Genomic DNA, 19891 nt, shown 5'->3' with positions numbered 1-19891 from the left:
TGGGCAGAAATCAAGTTTAGTGCTGCATGACGTCAATATACATCAACAAACATTCATCGTCGATAACAACGTTGACCTTTCAATGCTTGCCTAATTCCCGCCGGCGAAAAGAAACCTTCTACCTTATCAATTATCTTATCTATCATCAACGTAAACAAAACAAGAAATGAACAGTGGAGGTGGACTTATTTAATTGTTTTTCATCACCCAGATTGTGTGCTTGTTCCATTTTACTACCAAAAATTTACATCTTCTCATGATTAATTTACCCGTTGCATCTAGCTCCAAGAAATTTCGTATGTATGTATGTGTGATCCTCAGTTATTAAGATTCGAAATATACTGCACATTTTGCGAGACCATTCTCCTATTCCTGAATACCTTGTCCAGTTTTGGCAGTATTTTAAATGATATCTCATTCCACAAGCCAGGCCATGTGAAAGAGCCGAATGTCTCTTTTTAATAGAAAAACGGAGCGGAAGCGGCAAAGGTCTCCGCCAGGGCCATCGTCGCCCAACGTTTGCTCTAAGCGCACGTGTCTTAATACTTTTGGATATGGGTCACTACTTAAGTCCTGTGATAATCAATGCTGTGAATTTATGCTATGGCAGTCTCTTAGGAGTCCATCCTCCACTAAAAATTCTGGTGAACTCAGATTGAGAAATGGGTGCTCAGGATCAGATCTAGAGGGCAAAAGCTGTAAAGAAATCATCAGACTCCTCATCGATAAAAATAAAATTCTAAAGACACCAGAGGGTAAGGTTTTACATCTCTTAAAGAATCTCAACCAAAATTCACTGGGTGTGCAGAAGGATTCTACTTCTAACTCAAATGGAAGGTATGATTTTTATTTCACCCCACGAAGAAATATTCAGATCAACGATCATCCTGTTTGTCTCAAATCTTTCATCACCAGCTCGCAAGACACTTTCCTAACTGCTTTGACGGCGGACTCGAGCAATGACGCTTCAGTGGAAAGCGATAGCCTTTCTGAGTCTCTCCCTGGTTCTAATTCACCGGAAGATGAGACCACAGAAGAAACAGAAGTGGACGTTAATTTTTGCAGAAATAAGGCAACATTTTTTATGACAATTACGAAAACTGGCCACACAAGTGCAGGCAAAGGTGTCATCAAAACCAGGGTTCAGTCCAACTCCGAAGAAGAGACAGATTCTGATACCTCCATAAACTTAAACAATTCTGAGCTGCCTGTGGCCAGAAGATGTATTGCAGTTTCAAAATTTTACTTAGGATGTGTGTAAGTATGATTCTTTGGTTTTTTTTTTTATATAAGTAAGAGATTTCATTATCAGGTGACACTTCAGGTATGTAGAAAGTTTATTGCTTTCACCTACTTGAATCAAATCAGCTTTCGCAAAAATACCTGTTTAGTGGGAAAACTCAGTGCGTCGGATAGACCCTGTTTTAAAAAAAAGTAGTGTGCGTTACATTTTTCTTCACAGAAAAGCACCCAACGTGCTCGGCTAGTTTCTACACTCAAACCTACTTTCTTGTCCATCTGTTCCTTTAAGATCGATGCTGCTCCTTACTTTCAGAGAACTGAAAAGATAATTTATAAAATAATTTGAAAAACAAAGGAAGAAATTTGACTGCTTTTATTAAAAGTTTCTCATCCTTGACTAAGTACTTTCACTAAAAAGTGCATGAGTGTCCTCCAGCATTTCCTCGACTCCTGTGACACTGAAGATTTGCGGATTATCAAGGCATTTTAATTTTTATGGACTCAAAAGCCGGAGCAATTACTGAAGTAAGTGCCTCAATTGTTCCCGTCCTTGTCAAACTAATTCTTCCTCTTTATTGTTTTGCAGATCTCGGGAATCAGCTCTATTAAATTTAAGAAGTTCTGTTCGATCAAAAGCGGACACAGAAACTTCTGCACCTAGTGCTGCCTCCTTAGAATCTTTGCCAGGATCTTTCTCCAAGCAGGAATCAGCTCTATTAAATTTAAGAAGTTCTGTTCGATCAAAAGAGGACACAGAAACTTCTGCACCAAGTGCTGCCTCCTTAGAATCTTTGCCAGGATCTTTCTCCAAGCAGGAATCAGCTCTATTAAATTTAAGAAGTTCTGTTCGATCAAAAGAGGACACAGAAACTTCTGCACCAAGTGCTGCCTCCTTAGAATCTTTGCCAGGATCTCTCTCCAAGCAATGTGAAATCCCATTTTTAACCATCAAACAAGGAAGATCAGAAACCCACCCAAGCAGTCTCGGAACAGTTACCAAATTATTTGCCTGTGATTTTTATAGATTGCAAAAGACCCCCAGAAAGAACTACTTTGATTTTCATGGTAAAATAGTTCATAAAGTGGATATATTTGGAACTATTACGAAGATTCTACCATTGCAAGAAAGTAGAATTGTCTACCACAGTGAGTAATCAATCAATTTTGTTTCCTCACCTCCCCTACTTTTATGTAGTTTAATCTGGTTTCTTTACTCTATAATTTATAAGACACCCCGCTGTACTTATACTAAGTGCATCGTGGTCTTTTGAATTGCATAGGCACAAGTGGTCTTTGGTTACAGTTTAACTTCCGACAAGCGTTTGGAACTGTACATAAATACTCTGAGAAAGATGGGAGGGGAACAGAGCAAAATTACTAGAAAATAGGTAAATCATGTGTAGAGGCATCTTCATTGTTTCTAAAACCTAGGAGCACTTTGGTTGTAATAATTTTACTTATTTTTTTAAAATAATTTCAGAGTGGGGAGATTTTCCCAGCTAGCCACATCCTGAAGGAAAATTTTTAGGTTTAACACTGTTAGGACTCCTGAGGAATGTTCCTAATTGTTTCAAGATCTTAAAGAGACTACAGAAAATTCTCAGTCAAATCGTACTTGTCAGTACAGTACGTCATTTTGAAATTCCCATTTGTCCTCTTTGTCTATCAATTTCAATAATCAGCCCGCAGGTGCTTAAAGGGAGTAAGTGCCATCTACTTTTGAGAGGTAAACTAGACTATTTCTTCCAAATAAATACAGAAGTAAGTAAATAATACAAAATTAATATATTTTGTGTTTCCCTGTGATCAATATAAATACAATCATTTTTTTTCCAATAAAAGAACTTTACTTAACTTAAGTACTTCAAAGTTCAGGGTAACCACTTTAGTGAGTCACTGTTGTTAAAAGTGGTCAAAGTTTTGCCCACCTCATATCTTCATTATTTAATACCTCAGATCTTGACTGTTGATTATTTTTCACTGTTCAGTCGATGACGGAACTGCTTCCATATCCTGTATAATTGATCGTACCGAGAATCTGGCAAAGAAAAGAGAATGCACGGCCAAGTTGGATCTCAGCAATGCTCCAGAACCACTTCCAAAACAGCAATCCTGCCATGCGAATAAATCAAAGTCTAGGCTACTAAGTGCTGTTACTGGTGTAAGTTATAATCCTTTCTTAAATTCTCAGGCTGCCAGCTATTAAGTGGTCAAAAGTTATCCGATTTTTTCAAATCCTATAGGTAATGAACATAAAAGAATACAACCAAGGTAGCTGTACCATTTACCATAGAGAAAATACGGAGGGTGATAGCAAGCTGATAAATATCAGCAATCACAGGCCTGATGAGGGTCCAGTGAGGCAGTGTTTTTGACATGCTGTATCCTCATTTTTATTGACTGATATGCCAATGAACATTCTTTAGTTTGAATCGGAAATCTCTCTCCATTCCTTTTAATCATCATGCCCTTCAAGTACTTTATATCTTCGAACCATCTCAACTTGAAGCTGAGGATCCCTTTATTTTCATGAAATACTGTTAACTTTCATGTAAAAGAAATGATACAACAAGTTGACAGGGGGGTCATTCCATATAGAACCTACCAGCCATGCAACCGCCCGACTCGGATTTTGATGATAAATTTTTTTCTTGATCAGACCACCAAATAATGAACTTCTGCAAAATATTAGGTCTCAAATCAAAAAACTCACTGAGATATGAATTTTGGAAGTTTTAAGAATTTTCAAGAAAGAGACCTTTCGAACTTCCGAGAAAGAGAGGGTCATTTTCCCCAAAAAATTCATCCCGGGCCCATTTTTCGTCGGATTGAAGTGAAAATTTGACACAATGTCCATGAAAGTATGTAAATTTGAGAATAAAATGCATAAAATGTTCGACTTCACTCATTGATGTGCTGCGGTTGATAGTTCATTGTGATTTTGTCTGATTTTAGCGACAAAACCTTCCCCTCTTCAAATGCTCATAACTTTTGAGCTGCAAGTTATTTTTTGCTCCAATTTTTTTTTAAAATGCTCCTAAGAGTATTAGGAAGACTCCTAAAAAACAATTCTGATGGCGTTTTGGGCTTTAGTATCTTTTTTTTTCACTTTTGTCCGAAAAAGGCCTAAAAAACTGGAAATAACACCAAAATTGTTCCGATAATCGACCATTACCCTGAAAAGTCAACTCAAAAATCGCTCAATTTTTGCCTGAATGGTCCTTACTGTGTGTACAATATGTTTAAAAAATAAAATCAATGGTATTTCGGGTTTATATATCTTTAACTTCGAGTTTTTTCCGAAAAAAGGCGAGCAAAACTGAAAAACACGGAAATTACACCAATTATCGGCTCTAATGTTGGAGTAGCAACTCAAAAATTGCTCACATTTATACTGAATGGTTCTCACTGCATGTGAAATGCGTCTGGGGAATAAAAGTGATGGTATGTTGGGTTTCCATAACCCTTTTCCCAACATTTTTACTCAAGAGAGGCTCGCTCAACTGAAAAAAGCGCTAGGAAAATCTCATTAACCGACCATTACATTGAAAAAACAATTGATTGGGGGCCCAGATTTTTCACCAAAAGACTCTTGTTGTATGGGAAGCACACTAACTTGAGGAGTGAATATAGTGTATTCTTGGTTGTAGTAGTTTTCCCCTTCACTCCAATCTTTACGATCGGCTTTAAAGTAAGGAAATAAAACTGTAGGTATCTCTTAACTGATAGGCATCTGTTATGGAATATGAGTATGTCACGGGTGATAGACTCAAATTCGGGTTGAAAGTTTGTGAGACTGTTCGGCACCAGTTGATTTTTAATAAAAGGTAGAATCAAAAAACTACTAGGATTGAGAATTATAGATACTGAATTTTTGGAGATGAAATTTAGAGTTGTACTGAGTCAAAAGAGATAGCACAGAATCACAAGAGTTAAACAGTAAAGAAAATAGTCACTCAGAAAATGTGCAAGAAGGCGAGAGTGGGCACAAACGTACTTGTACGGGTCTAGATGGTAAAGAACCTGGGGTCTAAGAGATGAGAAAAGACAGACAGACCTAGGTTTTAGGGCAGCGCACGCTTATGTAGACTAGCTGAGGTCACGGGTGGTGAGACAACAAGCCTACACAAGATTGGTTGGCTATAATCTATGTAGTTATCAGCTGCAAGTTTAGTAATTAAATTTATGGGTGATTCTTGGTGATGGCTGGGAGATAGGGGTGAAGAAGACAAAAGTGGACGAAATCCAGCCATCACTAATGAGTGTTCTAAAATTAATAAGAAATATTCGAAAATGTAAGGCAAAAAGATGAGAAGGTGTTGACAGCATCCCTATTCACATTAAATGTGATTTACTGACTCCTGGATGGCATCATAATGAGGTTAATAACTTTCAAATGTATTCTGAAATAAAAATTAATGGAAAAGATAAAAAGTTCTAATAGGAATTATCAGAACATTAAATTGTTAAAAATTGAGGGAGGTTATTCATGCTGACTAGAGTTGAAGTATTGTAATTATAGTTTTGAAAAATTGAGTTACCTATTTATTTCCTCAACAACTCAAGCAAGGGTTTCACTCTTAAAGGGTGGGAAAAAATATGTACAAAAATCATGTATTTGGATATTTTGCGTTAAAAAAATAGAATTTTATCAATGAAGTACCTAACTGTAAGGTTTGCCCTTGATTCACTCAATTCAGAACTTAGTTGCTTTTTCAACTCAAAGCAGTAAATTTACTTCAAAAAACTTTTGAATTTTCAGATCTATAAATTAGACTGTTGCTGATATAAATCACGATCTTGATTGCCCTGAATAATTACTCTAACCCAGAGTAAGTTAAAGTTATGCTAGAAATCTCAACAAATTCGTTGTTGCGTGTGTGCGTGATAGGCATTGGTTCTTTGGGCTTGTTCTATCCAAATCAGAGGAAGAAAACGATTTTGAGATTTCATTTATGTATCCATCCGCGTCCGTGAATTAAAAAGTTTTTTGAAGTAAATTTAATGCTTCGAGTTGAAAAAGCAACTAAGTTCTGAATTGAGTAAATCAAGGGCAAACCTTACAGTTACTTTATTGATAACATTCTATTTTTTTATCGCAAAATATCTAAATACATGATTTTTGTACATATTTTTTCCCTCCCTTTAAGAGTGAATCCCTTGCTATATTCACTCCTCAAGTTAGTGTGCTTCCCATACAACAAGAGTCCTTTGGCGAAAAATCTGGGCCCCCAATCAATTGTTTTTTCAATGTAATGGTCGGTTAATGAAAATTTTGGTGTTATTTCCAGTTTTTTAGGCCTTTTTCGGACAAAAGTGAAAAAAAAAGATACTAAAGCCCAAAACGCCATCAGAATTTAGGAGTCTTCCTAATACTCTTAGGAGCATTTTAAAAAAAATTGGAGCAAAAAATAACTTGCAGCTCAAAAGTTATGAGCATTTGAAGAGGGGAAGGTTTTGTCGCTAAAATCAGACAAAATCACAACGAACTATCAACCGCAGCACATCAATGAGTGAAGTCGAACATTTTATGCATTTTATTCTCAAATTTACATACTTTCATGGACATTGTGTCAAATTTTCACTTCAATCCGACGAAAAATGGGCCCGGGATGAATTTTTTGGGGAAAATGACCCTCTCTTTCTCGGAAGTTCGAAAGGTCTCTTTCTTGAAAATTCTTAAAACTTCCAAAATTCATATCTCAGTGAGTTTTTTGATTTGAGACCTAATATTTTGCAGAAGTTCATTATTTGGTGGTCTGATCAAGAAAAAAATTTATCATCAAAATCCGAGTCGGGCGGTTGCATGGCTGGTAGGTTCTATATGGAATGACCCAGGGTATGAGGTTACCAATTATTTGTATCAATGTTTACTTTTTTTTTCCAGATGAGATCAGTTCTTAAAGGAAATTTGAAATCAGAAGTGGACATAAATAATTTGAAACTTGGTGATACTGTCCATGGAGTTGGGGTACTTTATGATCATGGAGCTGAAAAAAACATGTACCTGAATAAAATATGTATCCTTTTATTGTCTCTCCCATTGAAGAAAATATCACAAAAGTCTTTATGCTACTAGTAATAGGATTTTAGTTATAAAAATTGTTTCCATTCTGTGCTCATGATTTTTTTGACTAGGAATAGTAAACATTTTAAAGATTATCAAGCAAACTCGAGTACAAAATTGTGTTGTGTTAAAAATTCACCAATTAGTAACCAACAAAATTTACAATCATTTTGACTGCGGAAAAATTGAGAAAAAAATCAATGCGTCATGGAAACTTTGCGCATTACCCAATACCCATGGGAAAAACAACACAGCACAAAACACGCATTATGCACTTTAATTGAAGAGTGTCTGGTCATTGTTTAAAATCCTTTATGTATTAATATTGGACTATTATGAGCACCTATCTTCGTAGGGAAATTATAAAGTTTGCAAATGTTGTCTATAACATGAGCCAGAAATCGTCGTTCCTTATCGCAAAATAGAGTCCATTCTAAAACAGTAGAATAATGTTTAAAGAGAGGTCAGTATGAATTACAAAGAAGAATCAAAAGAAGAGTTCAGAAAAATCAAGAAGGAGAAAAAATCAACAATCAGATGTCATGTACTGCTGACTTAACTATTTTAATAGTGCATCTCCAATGAAGGATTGAAGCCTTTTTTTTGTAATAAGGCGCAAGTGCAGTGCATTTCAAATGGAACCTCGCTAGTTTTACAAGATATGGTTCAAGGTTTTTTTTAGTAATTAAGAATTAAATTAATTAATTAAAGAAATCAAGAAGAATTTGACTATGGTACTCCTTAACTCACCAATTATCGTAACAGGGCAAGTGACTACTGAACATGAGATAGAGGATAGATTGCATCAGATTATTTTCCTCTACGAAGAAGTCTATCCCAAGCTTATCAAGGATTTCAAAAATTCCCCCGCTCTTGCCAGTCTTTAACAATCATAACCTAAGCTTGACTCGATGAAAACTGCCATGTTAGATGATGAGTCAGTTGCGCTGGTCACAGAATCGTGTTTTGATGCTTATTTCTTGTAGATTAGCGAAAAATAATAAGACCTGTCAAAACCGCAACTTCCGACGTTCAATATTAACCGAGATATCGCCCTTTGAAAAGTCAGGTTTTTCTTCGCGACGAGTGCGTTATCTCCTGATAAGAAGATCTTTATAGTGCAAATCCGTCGGTTTCTTGAGTTGGTTTACGTTTAAAGTTGTTGAAGTTTCGCATTGCGCCCTCTGCATCTTTGATGGAACAAAAGAGGAAGAAACGAAGGGTGTCACTGCCGCAGTGGATGACGTCAAAAACCTGACTTTTCAAAGGGCGATATCTCGGTTGATATTGAACGCAGAAAGTTGTGATTTTGACAGATCTCATTATTTTTCGCTAATCTACAAAAATTAAGCATCAAAACACGATTCTGTGACCAACGCCACTGACCCATTATTTCAGCCTCATCACTGCTTCCATCATTGTTCTTTATACCTTAATTGTTGAAAATAATACATCTTATTAATTTTCAGAATAATTTTATTCCCTTTCCTATCACTCTATTGAATAGTCTTTTATTCATAGGGATGGGAAAGGGGGTCCAATAGAAGGGGTTGGGTCCCCCCTAGAAAAATCATGACTGTATGTACCAGCTCAATATCATTATACTACCGTGACTCCACCTTAAAAATCCTTTGTCTCAAGCCTACGCTTTTAAACTTGCAATTTTCAAACTGCCATAATGCCTACCTGGTTTGACATTTGTCGATTTTTTGGGACAAAAAGTGACACCCCTTTAAATCTATGACTTGTCAGCCAATTTTGAGCTCTTTGGCACAAGGATCCCTTTTCCCTTGAGCAGTCAAATATTCTTGAGAGAAATACAATGATCTGGAGTATCAGTTATTTTTTGAGACAGTCTACACAGAATTCAGTTAAGCAACACTTCATCGAGGACTATCTTTAATAAGAGTATGAAACGTAGTCATAGTCGTAGTAGTTAAAACGAGTAAAGAGTATGAAGAGTATAAATAGACGTAAAAAAAATGAAATGCTATGATTGGAGATGAGATGGTATACTTCAATGAATTGACAAGTTACAACAAAAAAATCGAGACAGGCAAGAAAGCATAAGCATTTTGTATGATTGGCGAATTGGCGAGAGAAACACTTTAAAGTTGTTGATTATTACTGAATAAGCTCTATGATTGTGATGTTACCTACTATTTTTCTGACTTTTTTTTTTTTTTTTTTTTTTTTTTTTTTTTTTTTTTTTTTTTTTTTTTTTTATAGCAAATAAGTGTTTGATCATTTTGTTCTTTCTACATAAATTCAACTTGTTCAAAGAAAAAGCTCAATTTCTTAGGGTTTTTTCTCTTTCAAATTTTAAAATTTTCAAAATTGAGTCTCAAATTAAAGTAACTTAATTTCTAAGATTTTCAGATTCAAAATTTGTAAAAATATGTCAGTAAACAGCAATTTTAGAAAGTAGAACCATGTCATAATTTTTTTGTATCTTTGATTAAAAAGAGTACAAAAATTACATGAAGTTCAAATTTTTTGTGTTAAATTCCACTGTAAATTGCATAAAAATGCAGTGATCAGCCGTTTTTGGAAGTGCAGTTTGGACAAATTTTTTGCCATCTCAGATTTAGTACTCCTAAAAAATTTAAGCATAAATCGAATATCTCAGGTCAAAACTCTTCAGGTTATCACAAGTCATAAAAATTCGTTCATAAACACCACCATTTTATGAATTTCTGCCACCCCTATTATTGGCCACCCTATATTTAATAATATAAAAAATTAGTTAATCTTAAATTTGAATATCTTCGGTTTAAATACCGCAGAGCACTGTGGAACCCTGCACACCGCTTCCAGAAATGTGTACCCTCACCAATTTCTAATTTTCTTATTGCATTAAACTTGTCTACTAGTCCTGATTTAAAGGCGTGTTTGCATAATTTGCTTTTAAAGTTTCGATAATTTGTCTGTCAAATGAAACCAGCAAAGCTATAATGATTCAAAGAGCTGGCTTGACTTAGCTTTATTTACGAAGCAAACTATTGAAACTTTAACGCCTACGCTGGCTCGTTGAAGCTTGGTGTAAATATGACTTTCAATCAGGATCAATAGACAAATTTAATGTAACAGAAAAATTGGAAATCGATGTTTCTCAAGAGAGGTGTTCAAGGCTTCTCATGAGGGTACGTAGATAAACATACACTTTGTGAAGTCTTCAGACTTGTGATGCTCTAAGAGATTGAATATCATATACTCCCAATATCAAACCTCTCTGGTGAAGAGGACCAACACGTGGAAAAAGTATAATTTTCACTTGTTTTGACTGCAATAAATCTATCAATATTGGAGTCGAAACCACATTAATTTTCCTCAAGACTTCATGGCCGGCTTATGGCTTGAAAATTTTCACTGTGATGAGGGACTTGTTAAAACACTTGCTCAATAGTCTGCTTGTAAATGAGCTTGTCACCTGGCAATACAAAACAATACAAAGAAGATTTAATGATGTGGTAAATAAAAGGACTCAATAATGAGAATTTGGTATAATCCTTGGATTGCCTTGATTTTATGCTCTTACAGTGTTAAATGTAGCATGAAATTATGCTTTCAAGCTTGAAAAAACCGTCTCTTCATCGAGAAAAAGTGACATATACTTCAAGTCCTGGCTATGAAACATATCTTATTGAAAAAAAGGTGTGTCCATGTTGTTCAAGCCATTTCCAAAAATCAATTTAAAACGGTAAAATAACCCTGAAGTGAGACTGCCTGAAAAATTTCTTTCGACTTTTCCCCCAATAATAATTAAATTTCTTCAAATAATTGTATTCTTGCACATTCTCTCCTGCTCACAGAACTTGTTATATATGGATTGAGCAAACGTTGCATCAGCTTGCTGATAAGTTCCTAATATTAAAATCTGGGTTCCACAGGCAAAATAGGCAGATCATATAATAAAAAATCCATAGGATGTGTTGTCAGCGATGATTTATAGAATTGTTGGCAGTCGACATACATGCACCTTCATAGGAGAGTAAGGAAATAGAACACAACACAATGATAAAGAAATTGTTTACCTGCGCACATTGCCTTTACCCCTACGCATCTTCTTAATTTTTCCAGTTGAGCCGGAGCTCTTATTTGCAGCAAATGATCTATTTTTAAGAAGTGACCGACGTTTACCTGGAAAGAAAAGAGAAAATACAGATCAGGAAGAGTTACCTTATGATGACAACATCAAGAAAAGTCAATATCAATGCAATAATAATTTACATTTTGTGGTCAAAAATACCCCTCTTTAATTTAGCGCTTGTTCAAGGAAAAATCAAATCTGAATTAGCCGAAAATCAGCTTCACAAAACAGGTTATACTTTCATTCAGCTCAGATTTCTAACTGGTATTAATTTAGGTTGAATTTGATTTCCTTCTCAATATGTCACCAGTGAAATAATTCAGTCGTAGGAATGAGAAAGATGGAATTTAAATAGTGCTTTAGGTTACGTACGATTTTGCAAGAAACATGATGGTGCCATAGGGTTTCTCTAACATAGACTCCCTAGCTCATAAACAGCTCTCAGACCACAATGGAGGGAATCGCCTACATTATGGTAAGAGTCAACCTCTCCATCCAGTCAAACTTTTCATGCACAGATGGGGAGTAAATACATCAGCAGAGTTGCCTCTTTTTGAGTTGACTCCAAGGCTGCAGTTACAGCAACCTTGTTGATGTATTCGCTCTCCATCTATGCATGAAAAGTTACAGTAGTTGTAGAGGTGGACTCTCACCTTCACGCAGTGGCGATTTCTGCATGTACGCTAGGGGAGCACTGCTTCCTCTGAGCAATGGGAAATGATTTTTTTTCTAGTACGCTTATGATCTTTCAAAAATTATACTGACAGCAATTAGAAAATTGCTTCGCAGTACGCATAATAGCGGGAAGTGTAGCCAAACGGTGGCGGTTATGTACGAATGCGAAAGCACTGCTTGTGCGCAGTAGTCACTGCAGGGTACGGGCTCGAACTCGGGACGTGGAATGTGGAGCCACAGATAGTGTTGCTGAGTGTTGATTGTGGTATATCAGGCAACAGCACTAGTATGCTGTGCCTTGAGTAGTGTAGGCCCGCAACCAGGGCCACGCGGGGCACTGAGGTGCGTATTCAGACTTCATTTCTCTCATCTCCTGTTATCTCTCTCTCCTTCCCTCCCTCCCTTTGCCCCTGCAGCACTGTATTTTCCATCGCTTTCTCCGTTTTTTAGTCAAATTACAAATTCTAGGAACTATTTTTTCTGATCACTTAGCCACTTAACAGATACAGCTATGGAACACAAAATAAAACTGACTAGAAAAAAAATTAAAAATCCATGTGGGACATCCCCCTCCCCTTGCACCAATTTAGCTTCCCTTGATTTCATGGGCAGGAATTGCTACTGCCATTACGTAGGTGATTCTCTTCATTGCACACTAAACTTTGAGATTTTTAGGCATGGGAGTTTGTCTCAGAAAAAAAGTGATAGCGTTTTGTCTCTCACAAAAACACAAGAAAAAATACATAAGTCAAAAATCCCTTTGGCATGCAAGAAATCCACTAGTTGTGTCTGGCAAGAGAATACAGGGAAAGAGGACATACCAATGTTCAACAAAAAGTTATCATCCTCATCTTCAGACAGGGTATCCATTCTCCTTGGAACTGTTGGAGCAACACACATGGATGCCGATGCTACAGAATGTAGTACTTCTACAGGCCAATTTTTTGGAATATGTGACTCACTGGCTGATAAGATCTCTGAAAATGCAAACCAAAAGTACACTGTCCATTATGATTTTATTCAAGTCAAATCTTCCAAACCTCCGAGCTGGCGCTATCAGTAAAGCAAAAGAATCTGTTTATTTTCTGAAATTAAGAGATATCTTTTTTCCTTCTACCTACACATAAAAACTCTTTTCATCTGGATACTGATTCAAGAACTAACCGTTAATTATTCGGATTATTGTATGGGTGAAAGGATACCTCCGCTATCAAAAGGCAGTGTAACACTTAATTTAAAGTAATTTTACATACTTTTAAAAAAATACATTACAGAGATACTCTGAATTGTTTATCTTTCTTTTGTTTCTCAATGTCAATGCTTTCGTAATCTAATTTTATTAATTTTTACAGTCTTCATTTGACTAATTTAACATAAATTCTTTGTGAACTTTAGAAGATAAGGAGGATTGTAAGAACTAGCATTAGATGATTTTAAAAGGGACATCACTTGGCAGGGTGGATGCGTATTTAAATTTTGTGTTATATAATTCATGAATGGCACCTGGTACCGAAAATCATTAGAGAGACAAGATTTATTATTTAAAAACTTGAAATGAGCGGATTATTTGGCCCGTCTTCCATTCTTTGAACTTGAAGCACTGAAGAATTAAATATTTCCTGACGCTTTTATGTTGAAGGTGAGTCAGGGCAAGAATGGTAAAAAGAAAATCAGCAAACCCCTATCTGTCTTCAATCTTATAATAGGCCAATGCGTCTCTCTGTAAAAGATCTTTTAAAAAACTTATAAATTTCAATTAAAAAACTCTAAATAAAACTGTTAAAATTTACAAAGAGGGAAACCCTTCTTGTAATTTTTTTTACGTAAAATGTATGAGAAGTCAATTGTAAGTACAAGAATTGTTAAAAAAACCTCTTAAAATAATTCAACGGTTTTTTAACACTTTTTTACATTAATTTTACTGCAAAAATTGTTTAAAGAATCACATTTTTTCAAAGACTGATTCAACACTTTATTTTACTTGAATTTTGCCTCTCACAAATTTTACATTAAAAAAAATTCCAAAAAGGGTTTCCTTCTTCAAAGATTTTACCAGTTTTTTTAAAAGATTTTTTAAAAAACAAATGTTAACAGCCGCTGCTGGTATGAATATGATAAATTTGCTTTATCCTCTGACATACATGGTACAAAGGACAAAGAAGATGGCAGAAATTAGAAGGTTACACTAAGCATGAAAAAGAAAATAATCTAAGGGCGAGCAACATATTAAAACATATGCAAAGTTAAATTAAAACCTCCCGCGAGTGCCATCAGTCATTCAAATGAAGACAAAGATTTGTAATGAGACCAGCAAATCAACAGGTTTACATAAAACACAGAGGAACAAACTAATTTTATGAGACCAGTATTAAGATAAGGTTCACCAGATTCATTCCGTAGCTTATGGTACATGGTTTCAAACTTCGACCATTCGTCAACAAAGTCGGTCTCGTCAAATAATGAGAAACCATACTTCATAGGATCAAACTTCTGCTGAGTTCTGGTCTGGGTGGCCAATTTTTCTCGTGTAAACCTATCAAATCCATACTGCAAAGAGAAAAAACAGAAAGCTCTCAACTGACAAGTAATTAATTACAAAGTTGTATTACACTGAAAGACCTAATTCATCCCTGTTTCCAGTTCTGCAGAATCGCCTGACCACAATAGAGAGCTTACAAGTAGCTATAAGCTGTTTAAAAAATAATACGGATACATTGTATTCTTATATAATTTATAGGCATGGGGTCAAGAATCTCATTCGCCAAAATTTATTGGAGAACTGGAATTTGATCTGATAATATTCATAAAAGTGCTTCTCAATCTCAACAAAAAATGATTAAGATTAAAGATTAAAAAGAAAGTGGATTTTCGGGATTAAAAATTTTACATTAAAAAATAGATACACTAGTAAACTGATTATTTGTATTACAGTAAGTTGAAATTTTTTATATAAAAACATGTGGGTGATATTTTAATATTCATCGAATGGATTTGCTGGAGAGAAAGCTTGGAAACTACCGCTTTCTGCACCTCCAAAAGTATTCTTCCAAAATTACACTATTTTAGAAAACCATTTTTCATTTACATGATTCTAGAAATGTTTTGCTTGGAAAGATGTTACTAAGGTAGTGGTCTGTGTTTAAACTCATGCCTTCCATACAGTGATCCTTCCTTGCAAAATTGTGGTAATGATGTAGAATAGAATAATCTTGACATATTGGTACAAACCTGAATGCTGCTCGCTTCGTAAGAGAAAGCATGTTTCTCCACCAAAGTCCGCATTATATAGAAGGTGTCAAAGTGTTCATCTTTGACTAGCAGTTCTACAAAGGATACCAATTCTTTCCATTCTTTTAGATCTAGCTTGATTGAAACCATCTTGTCACTGCAATTCAATAGACATAAAAATCAGTCAGATTAAAATCCAACTCTTCAGATACTATGTCTTGAAGATACACAGGCGTCTTTTAAGGTCTCCAGACAGTCATTACAATGCACAACAATTTGATGTTTGTTTCTCATAAAAGATTCAACAGTTTTTATAGATAAGTCAGTCAAGCTACTTTGATAAAAGAGAAGCAAATATAATGGGAATTTGAGATGACAAAACAGACCAACAGCCCTTGGTGGTTAGAATAAAAGTTTACTTTTACTAAGAATTTTCTCAAAGAATTACTTTTTTTAAGTAATTTCCGTCTGAATGTCCACAGAAAATTCTATTCAGTGGAAGATTTCATTTTTGATAACTATTTTACTTTTGCCCTGCTTTTCCAGCTTCAACATGTACCTAGAAAAATAAGAAAAACAGAGAAAAAGCAGGATCCGTTCCTTATGAATAAATACATTATTTTTTGAGGTTTGGAAAAGCTATGAGTGGTAAGCCATTTTAGGCACAGCAGAGAATCAGATATTAGGGAGAGGAATCCATACCAACAAAATCAGTGGAGCAAATTATACCACTGTGGAAATATATTTTATTTACTGTTAATTATGACTTGATGACTCATTTCACATCCCTCACTTTAAATCTTGGAATGTTTAAAATATGCTGCAAAAAATGGAATTATATCTTCCGCAGAAACAATCCTGAGGCATATTTTAGCTTTCAACATGGTTTAATTTTTAATGCGCCTATCACCCTTGTAACATCTAAGGCCAGCAATAAATACTCATTGGTTCAACTTTTTTATGCCCTGTCTATGGGTGTAATAGACATCTTCAGATCTTCTACTATTCCAAACTTTCTGTCAAGCTCTTGGGTTAGATCAATTTATGTTTGATTCTTAGTTTAAATTTGACCTCGGTGCACATTGTCTCCCATACTTGCAGCCTGCTCAACTGTTTTTGGTTTTTGAAAAAAGAATTGAGGGAAACAAGAGTAAGGGTTTAATTTCACTTCCCTTACTCTTGTTTCCCTCAATTCTTTAACTCTTACGGTATGTACACTAAAATTGTAGAATTATTAGTTTTGCAAACAAAGAAAGAAAAAAAAGGAGGAAAAAAAAGGGGGAAAAAAAACTCCGATAGAATTAAAAGACAGAGAAAATTGAAATACACTTTCACAGAATTTGATTGAAAAAATTTTTGATAAAAACTTGGATGCAGGGGTCTCATTTTTTATGGTATACTGAAAAAGTGGCGCCTAAATCTGTTGTCAGTATGTGTGATGCTCTATAATAACATTTTAAATATGTTGGTATACAATTCTTCATTGTACAGTCGGTACACTTAATGCCTATTTTTTCTGGGTTATTCTAACTTTGATTTTTGCTGCTTGTTGAGGCGTTTGATTTCTCAAGGCGCTGTGCCTTTGATGACAGAAAAATAAGTCAAGTTTTTACTTCTTAGTCCAACGTCAATCGTTCTAATTTTCTCCCATTCAACATCTATTACTGAGCTTACCTACTTACTCTATACAGCCTTTAAAGTCATTCTCAGAAAAAAATATTACAACTCTATACTGAGAAATATCCATTAATAGTTACTACACAATACTCACTTGAATGGCTGTTTAAAGTATAGACCATACATGATGTAGATTCCTCCAATGCGTGTGCGATATGGGTATGGAGAAAACATGAATGCTTTTGCAACTGCAAAAAGTTCTTCAACGAATTCAAGTAACTCCCGGAAATTTGGTCTACCACTGAAAACAAAAACCATCATGGATTAATTGCGTTGTTGAAGAAACACTGAGCCACTGAGGTAATTTGTCTCAGGTAGTCATTCGCTGTGATTGAATTAGCGTTTGATCCTGTGCATTAATTGAATGAAAAAACTTCCAATATTAAGCAACAGAGAATCAGATCATTTGCAAAAAAAAGCAAAATTACAAAATTAAGAAAAATAACAACAAAATTTCTTGACAAAAGAATTACTGCAAACAATGTGGTTCACAATCTATCCATCCCTGTATAGGATGTAATATTTTTAAATCATCTCTTAATTTCTTTGAATTTTTTGAAAGTTTTAGTTCAGGTAAATGATTCTTTAAACTCATACTCTGGAGCTCCAACTTTCTTCCTCTCTATTTATTAGGGAAGATGAAACTTAAGGTTTGCTAAAGTTTTGACCTAACTGATTGATGTAAGATACAAAACTCCTGTTTGACAACAATTATAGTCTAAAAAGTAACACTACAAAGACTTAGGGACCGCACAGAGCAAATGAAGCAACCATCTTCTGCGTTTGGTTGCAAATAGTTCATGGACATCAATAAAAAAACAAGAGAAATCAATAAAAAAACATGCAAAAGCAGAGTATATGGATGAAGCAGTTCAGAGGAATTTAAGTACCTTTTCTCATGAGACATGCTGAAATTTAAAAAAATTATGTGAAAGCTTTTGACACAAGTAAATGTTAAACTCTGACAAAGAGACAAAAAATGAGGTTTATATATTACCTAAGTTATTACTGATATATTTTAAATTATTTTCTTAAAAAAAAAACAAAAAAAAACTACTTGTTCTCAATGTTTTTAAAAACATTCCTCCACCTAGAACACCCTGTTATTATTTACTATAAAATTCTCTTTCCACTGAGACGACAGGCAAGATAATAAACAACATAATCAGCAGTAAGTGAGAAATTTGATAGAAGAAATCAAATTGAGATTCAATTATTTTCAGCGCATAAGGCAATGGCCAGATGCTGGAATTGTGGTCAAATTGTTGTGGAACCAGCTCCAATCCGACAACTTGATTTTACTTACTCATTGACAGCTAAAGAAGAGTCCGTGCCAACTAAGTTTACGAACTTTTAGACTGTGACAGAAGATCCGCCATCTAATTTCTTGCATTAACTATCCATGTAAAAACAATGTCAGACAATTTTCTGCTGCAATCTAAAAGTACATCCAGTTGTACGGCATGGCCTCTAATTTGACCGGGCCTCACATGAACTGACTTGGAGAACTTCTTTTGAAGTAAAACCTTCGAGCAGGGATTTAGAGCTGAGGATTGAGGCAGCATCATAAACGGAGCGGCATTGGCGCGCAAGGCGAAGGTACGGCGCGGACTTTCAAGCCATATCGAACAGTGCGCCGGGGGATCGCATTTGCCTGTGAGGCAGCTTAACCTGGTGAAGCCGACACCCGGCATGACTTTTTGATGCTGGACCCAGCATCATAATTGAAGCGGCTTCAATTAGCAGACACGTCGGATGCCAGCGCCCCAGGCAGCTAATCGCACCGAGCTGTTTTCAACCCTTCCTCGGCGTCCACTTCTTAGAACTTCCCGGCGAGGCGTGGGCCGCCGCGCCGATGGGAAACGTAGACAAAGGGGTGTTCTGCAAATTCATCGCCAAGTCCAAGGGTCACATACCCCGGCAGTCTTCTGGGTCAGCCTTGTTGGTAATGAAGCTAGGACCAGGACCGAAAATTGATGCTGTATCGGGCCACAAGCCGAGGGTCCGGCATCAAAAGTTGAAGCCCATGTTGATCCCTAAGCCAGCATCATACCTCAGCATCAGCGCTTAATGCCGGCCCGGCCGGCATTGGGCTTCGATGCCCGAAGCCGACAGGTTGCGCGCATTAGGCGCGACGCCGCATGCCCGGTACCTGGGCATGCGGCATTAATGCTAAAGCTGCGAGCTGATGCTGTACGGTATAACCTCATGAGGCGCCTCAAATCCCTGCCTTCAAGTACCTGATCAATTCAGAGATTCCAACTCAACTTTCCAATGATTTTAAGATTTCTGTGAAAAATACATGAAAATCTGCAAACTTTCAATTAGAGTAGCTATCCAGAAACATGGTTATTACCTAAAAATGTGGTTAAAACCCATTTCGTGCCATACTTGTATGAAGTCTTGAAATCTAACAGTTGGTTTACTTGAAAATCGCCGTAACAGCTCCTCGCAATCTTCACGTACACCAGAAGATAAATGTGCAGATGAAATTTCTGCTAGGTCTTTTTCCTTTCCGACCATGTTGCTGAAATTCTTGCACCCTGACACGAAAGAATAGTAACTAGACTAGTAGTCCATGTCTCACTTACAGAGACAGACGTCTACAATAGAGTCTCTACACGATGAAGAGTTAGAAAGTAAGAGAGGACATGAAGTTTAAATAAAACATGATCAATACAGTGATAATTTTCACCAAACTCCCTTGTTGACTTGAAGAATATCGTGATTGTATGACACTAGATAACTCTGCATTGAACACATGAAAAAAGAGAGACTTTTTCTATGACTGTCAAAGGAACTGCACTACTGCACATGTGTGTACATAACCTCTCAAATCAAATCATAACAATCAACAAACAATCCTCTGGATTTTTGATTGAGGAGTCACCCTGTATTATGTTAAAAGTGCA

At 35.9% G+C, this 19891-nt stretch overlaps 2 protein-coding genes across 2 annotated transcripts; one reads left to right on the top strand and one right to left on the bottom strand.

Annotated features, from left to right (window-relative positions):
• The first annotated feature begins 34 nt into the window (after positions 1-34).
• LOC109034222 (uncharacterized) lies at positions 35-9533 on the top strand. Its single transcript, XM_019047246.2, has 5 exons — positions 35-1257; positions 1829-2388; positions 3231-3403; positions 7130-7262; positions 8075-9533. The coding sequence occupies exons 1-5, from the start codon at positions 449-451 to the stop codon at positions 8194-8196; spliced, it is 1797 nt and encodes a 598-aa protein (XP_018902791.2). The 5' UTR covers positions 35-448; the 3' UTR covers positions 8197-9533.
• Pbp45 (proximal sequence element A Pbp45) lies at positions 9472-19797 on the bottom strand. Its single transcript, XM_019047247.2, has 7 exons — positions 19336-19797; positions 17074-17220; positions 15303-15459; positions 14459-14621; positions 12896-13051; positions 11344-11449; positions 9472-10739 (listed from the first exon to the last, which is right to left on the bottom strand). Exons 1-7 carry the CDS (start codon positions 19500-19502, stop codon positions 10736-10738), a joined length of 900 nt encoding a protein of 299 aa, XP_018902792.2. The 5' UTR covers positions 19503-19797; the 3' UTR covers positions 9472-10735.
• Between the last annotated feature and the right edge of the window lie 94 nt (positions 19798-19891).

Source organism: Bemisia tabaci, chromosome 2 (assembly GCF_918797505.1).
Source record: "Bemisia tabaci chromosome 2, PGI_BMITA_v3".
Taxonomy (NCBI): domain Eukaryota; kingdom Metazoa; phylum Arthropoda; class Insecta; order Hemiptera; family Aleyrodidae; genus Bemisia; species Bemisia tabaci.
Note: the sequence above shows the minus strand (reverse complement) of the source record. Positions and strands in the feature narration are given on the sequence as shown.

Excerpts from the sequence above, each read along its gene's own strand:
- LOC109034222 (XM_019047246.2), top strand. The coding sequence starts at position 449 with ATGTCTCTTTTTAATAGAAAAACGGAGCGGAAGCGGCAAAGGTCTCCG. Across the intron at positions 1,258-1,828 it reads AAATTTTACTTAGGATGTGT|ATCTCGGGAATCAGCTCTAT; the intron begins GTAAGTATGATT and ends ATTGTTTTGCAG. Across the intron at positions 2,389-3,230 it reads AAGTAGAATTGTCTACCACA|TCGATGACGGAACTGCTTCC; the intron begins GTGAGTAATCAA and ends TTCACTGTTCAG.
- Pbp45 (XM_019047247.2), bottom strand. The coding sequence starts at position 19,502 with ATGGTCGGAAAGGAAAAAGACCTAGCAGAAATTTCATCTGCACATTTA. Across the intron at positions 17,221-19,335 it reads GGTTTTAACCACATTTTTAG|TGGTAGACCAAATTTCCGGG; the intron begins GTAATAACCATG and ends TTTTGTTTTCAG. Across the intron at positions 15,460-17,073 it reads TACTTTAAACAGCCATTCAA|TGACAAGATGGTTTCAATCA; the intron begins GTGAGTATTGTG and ends ATTGAATTGCAG.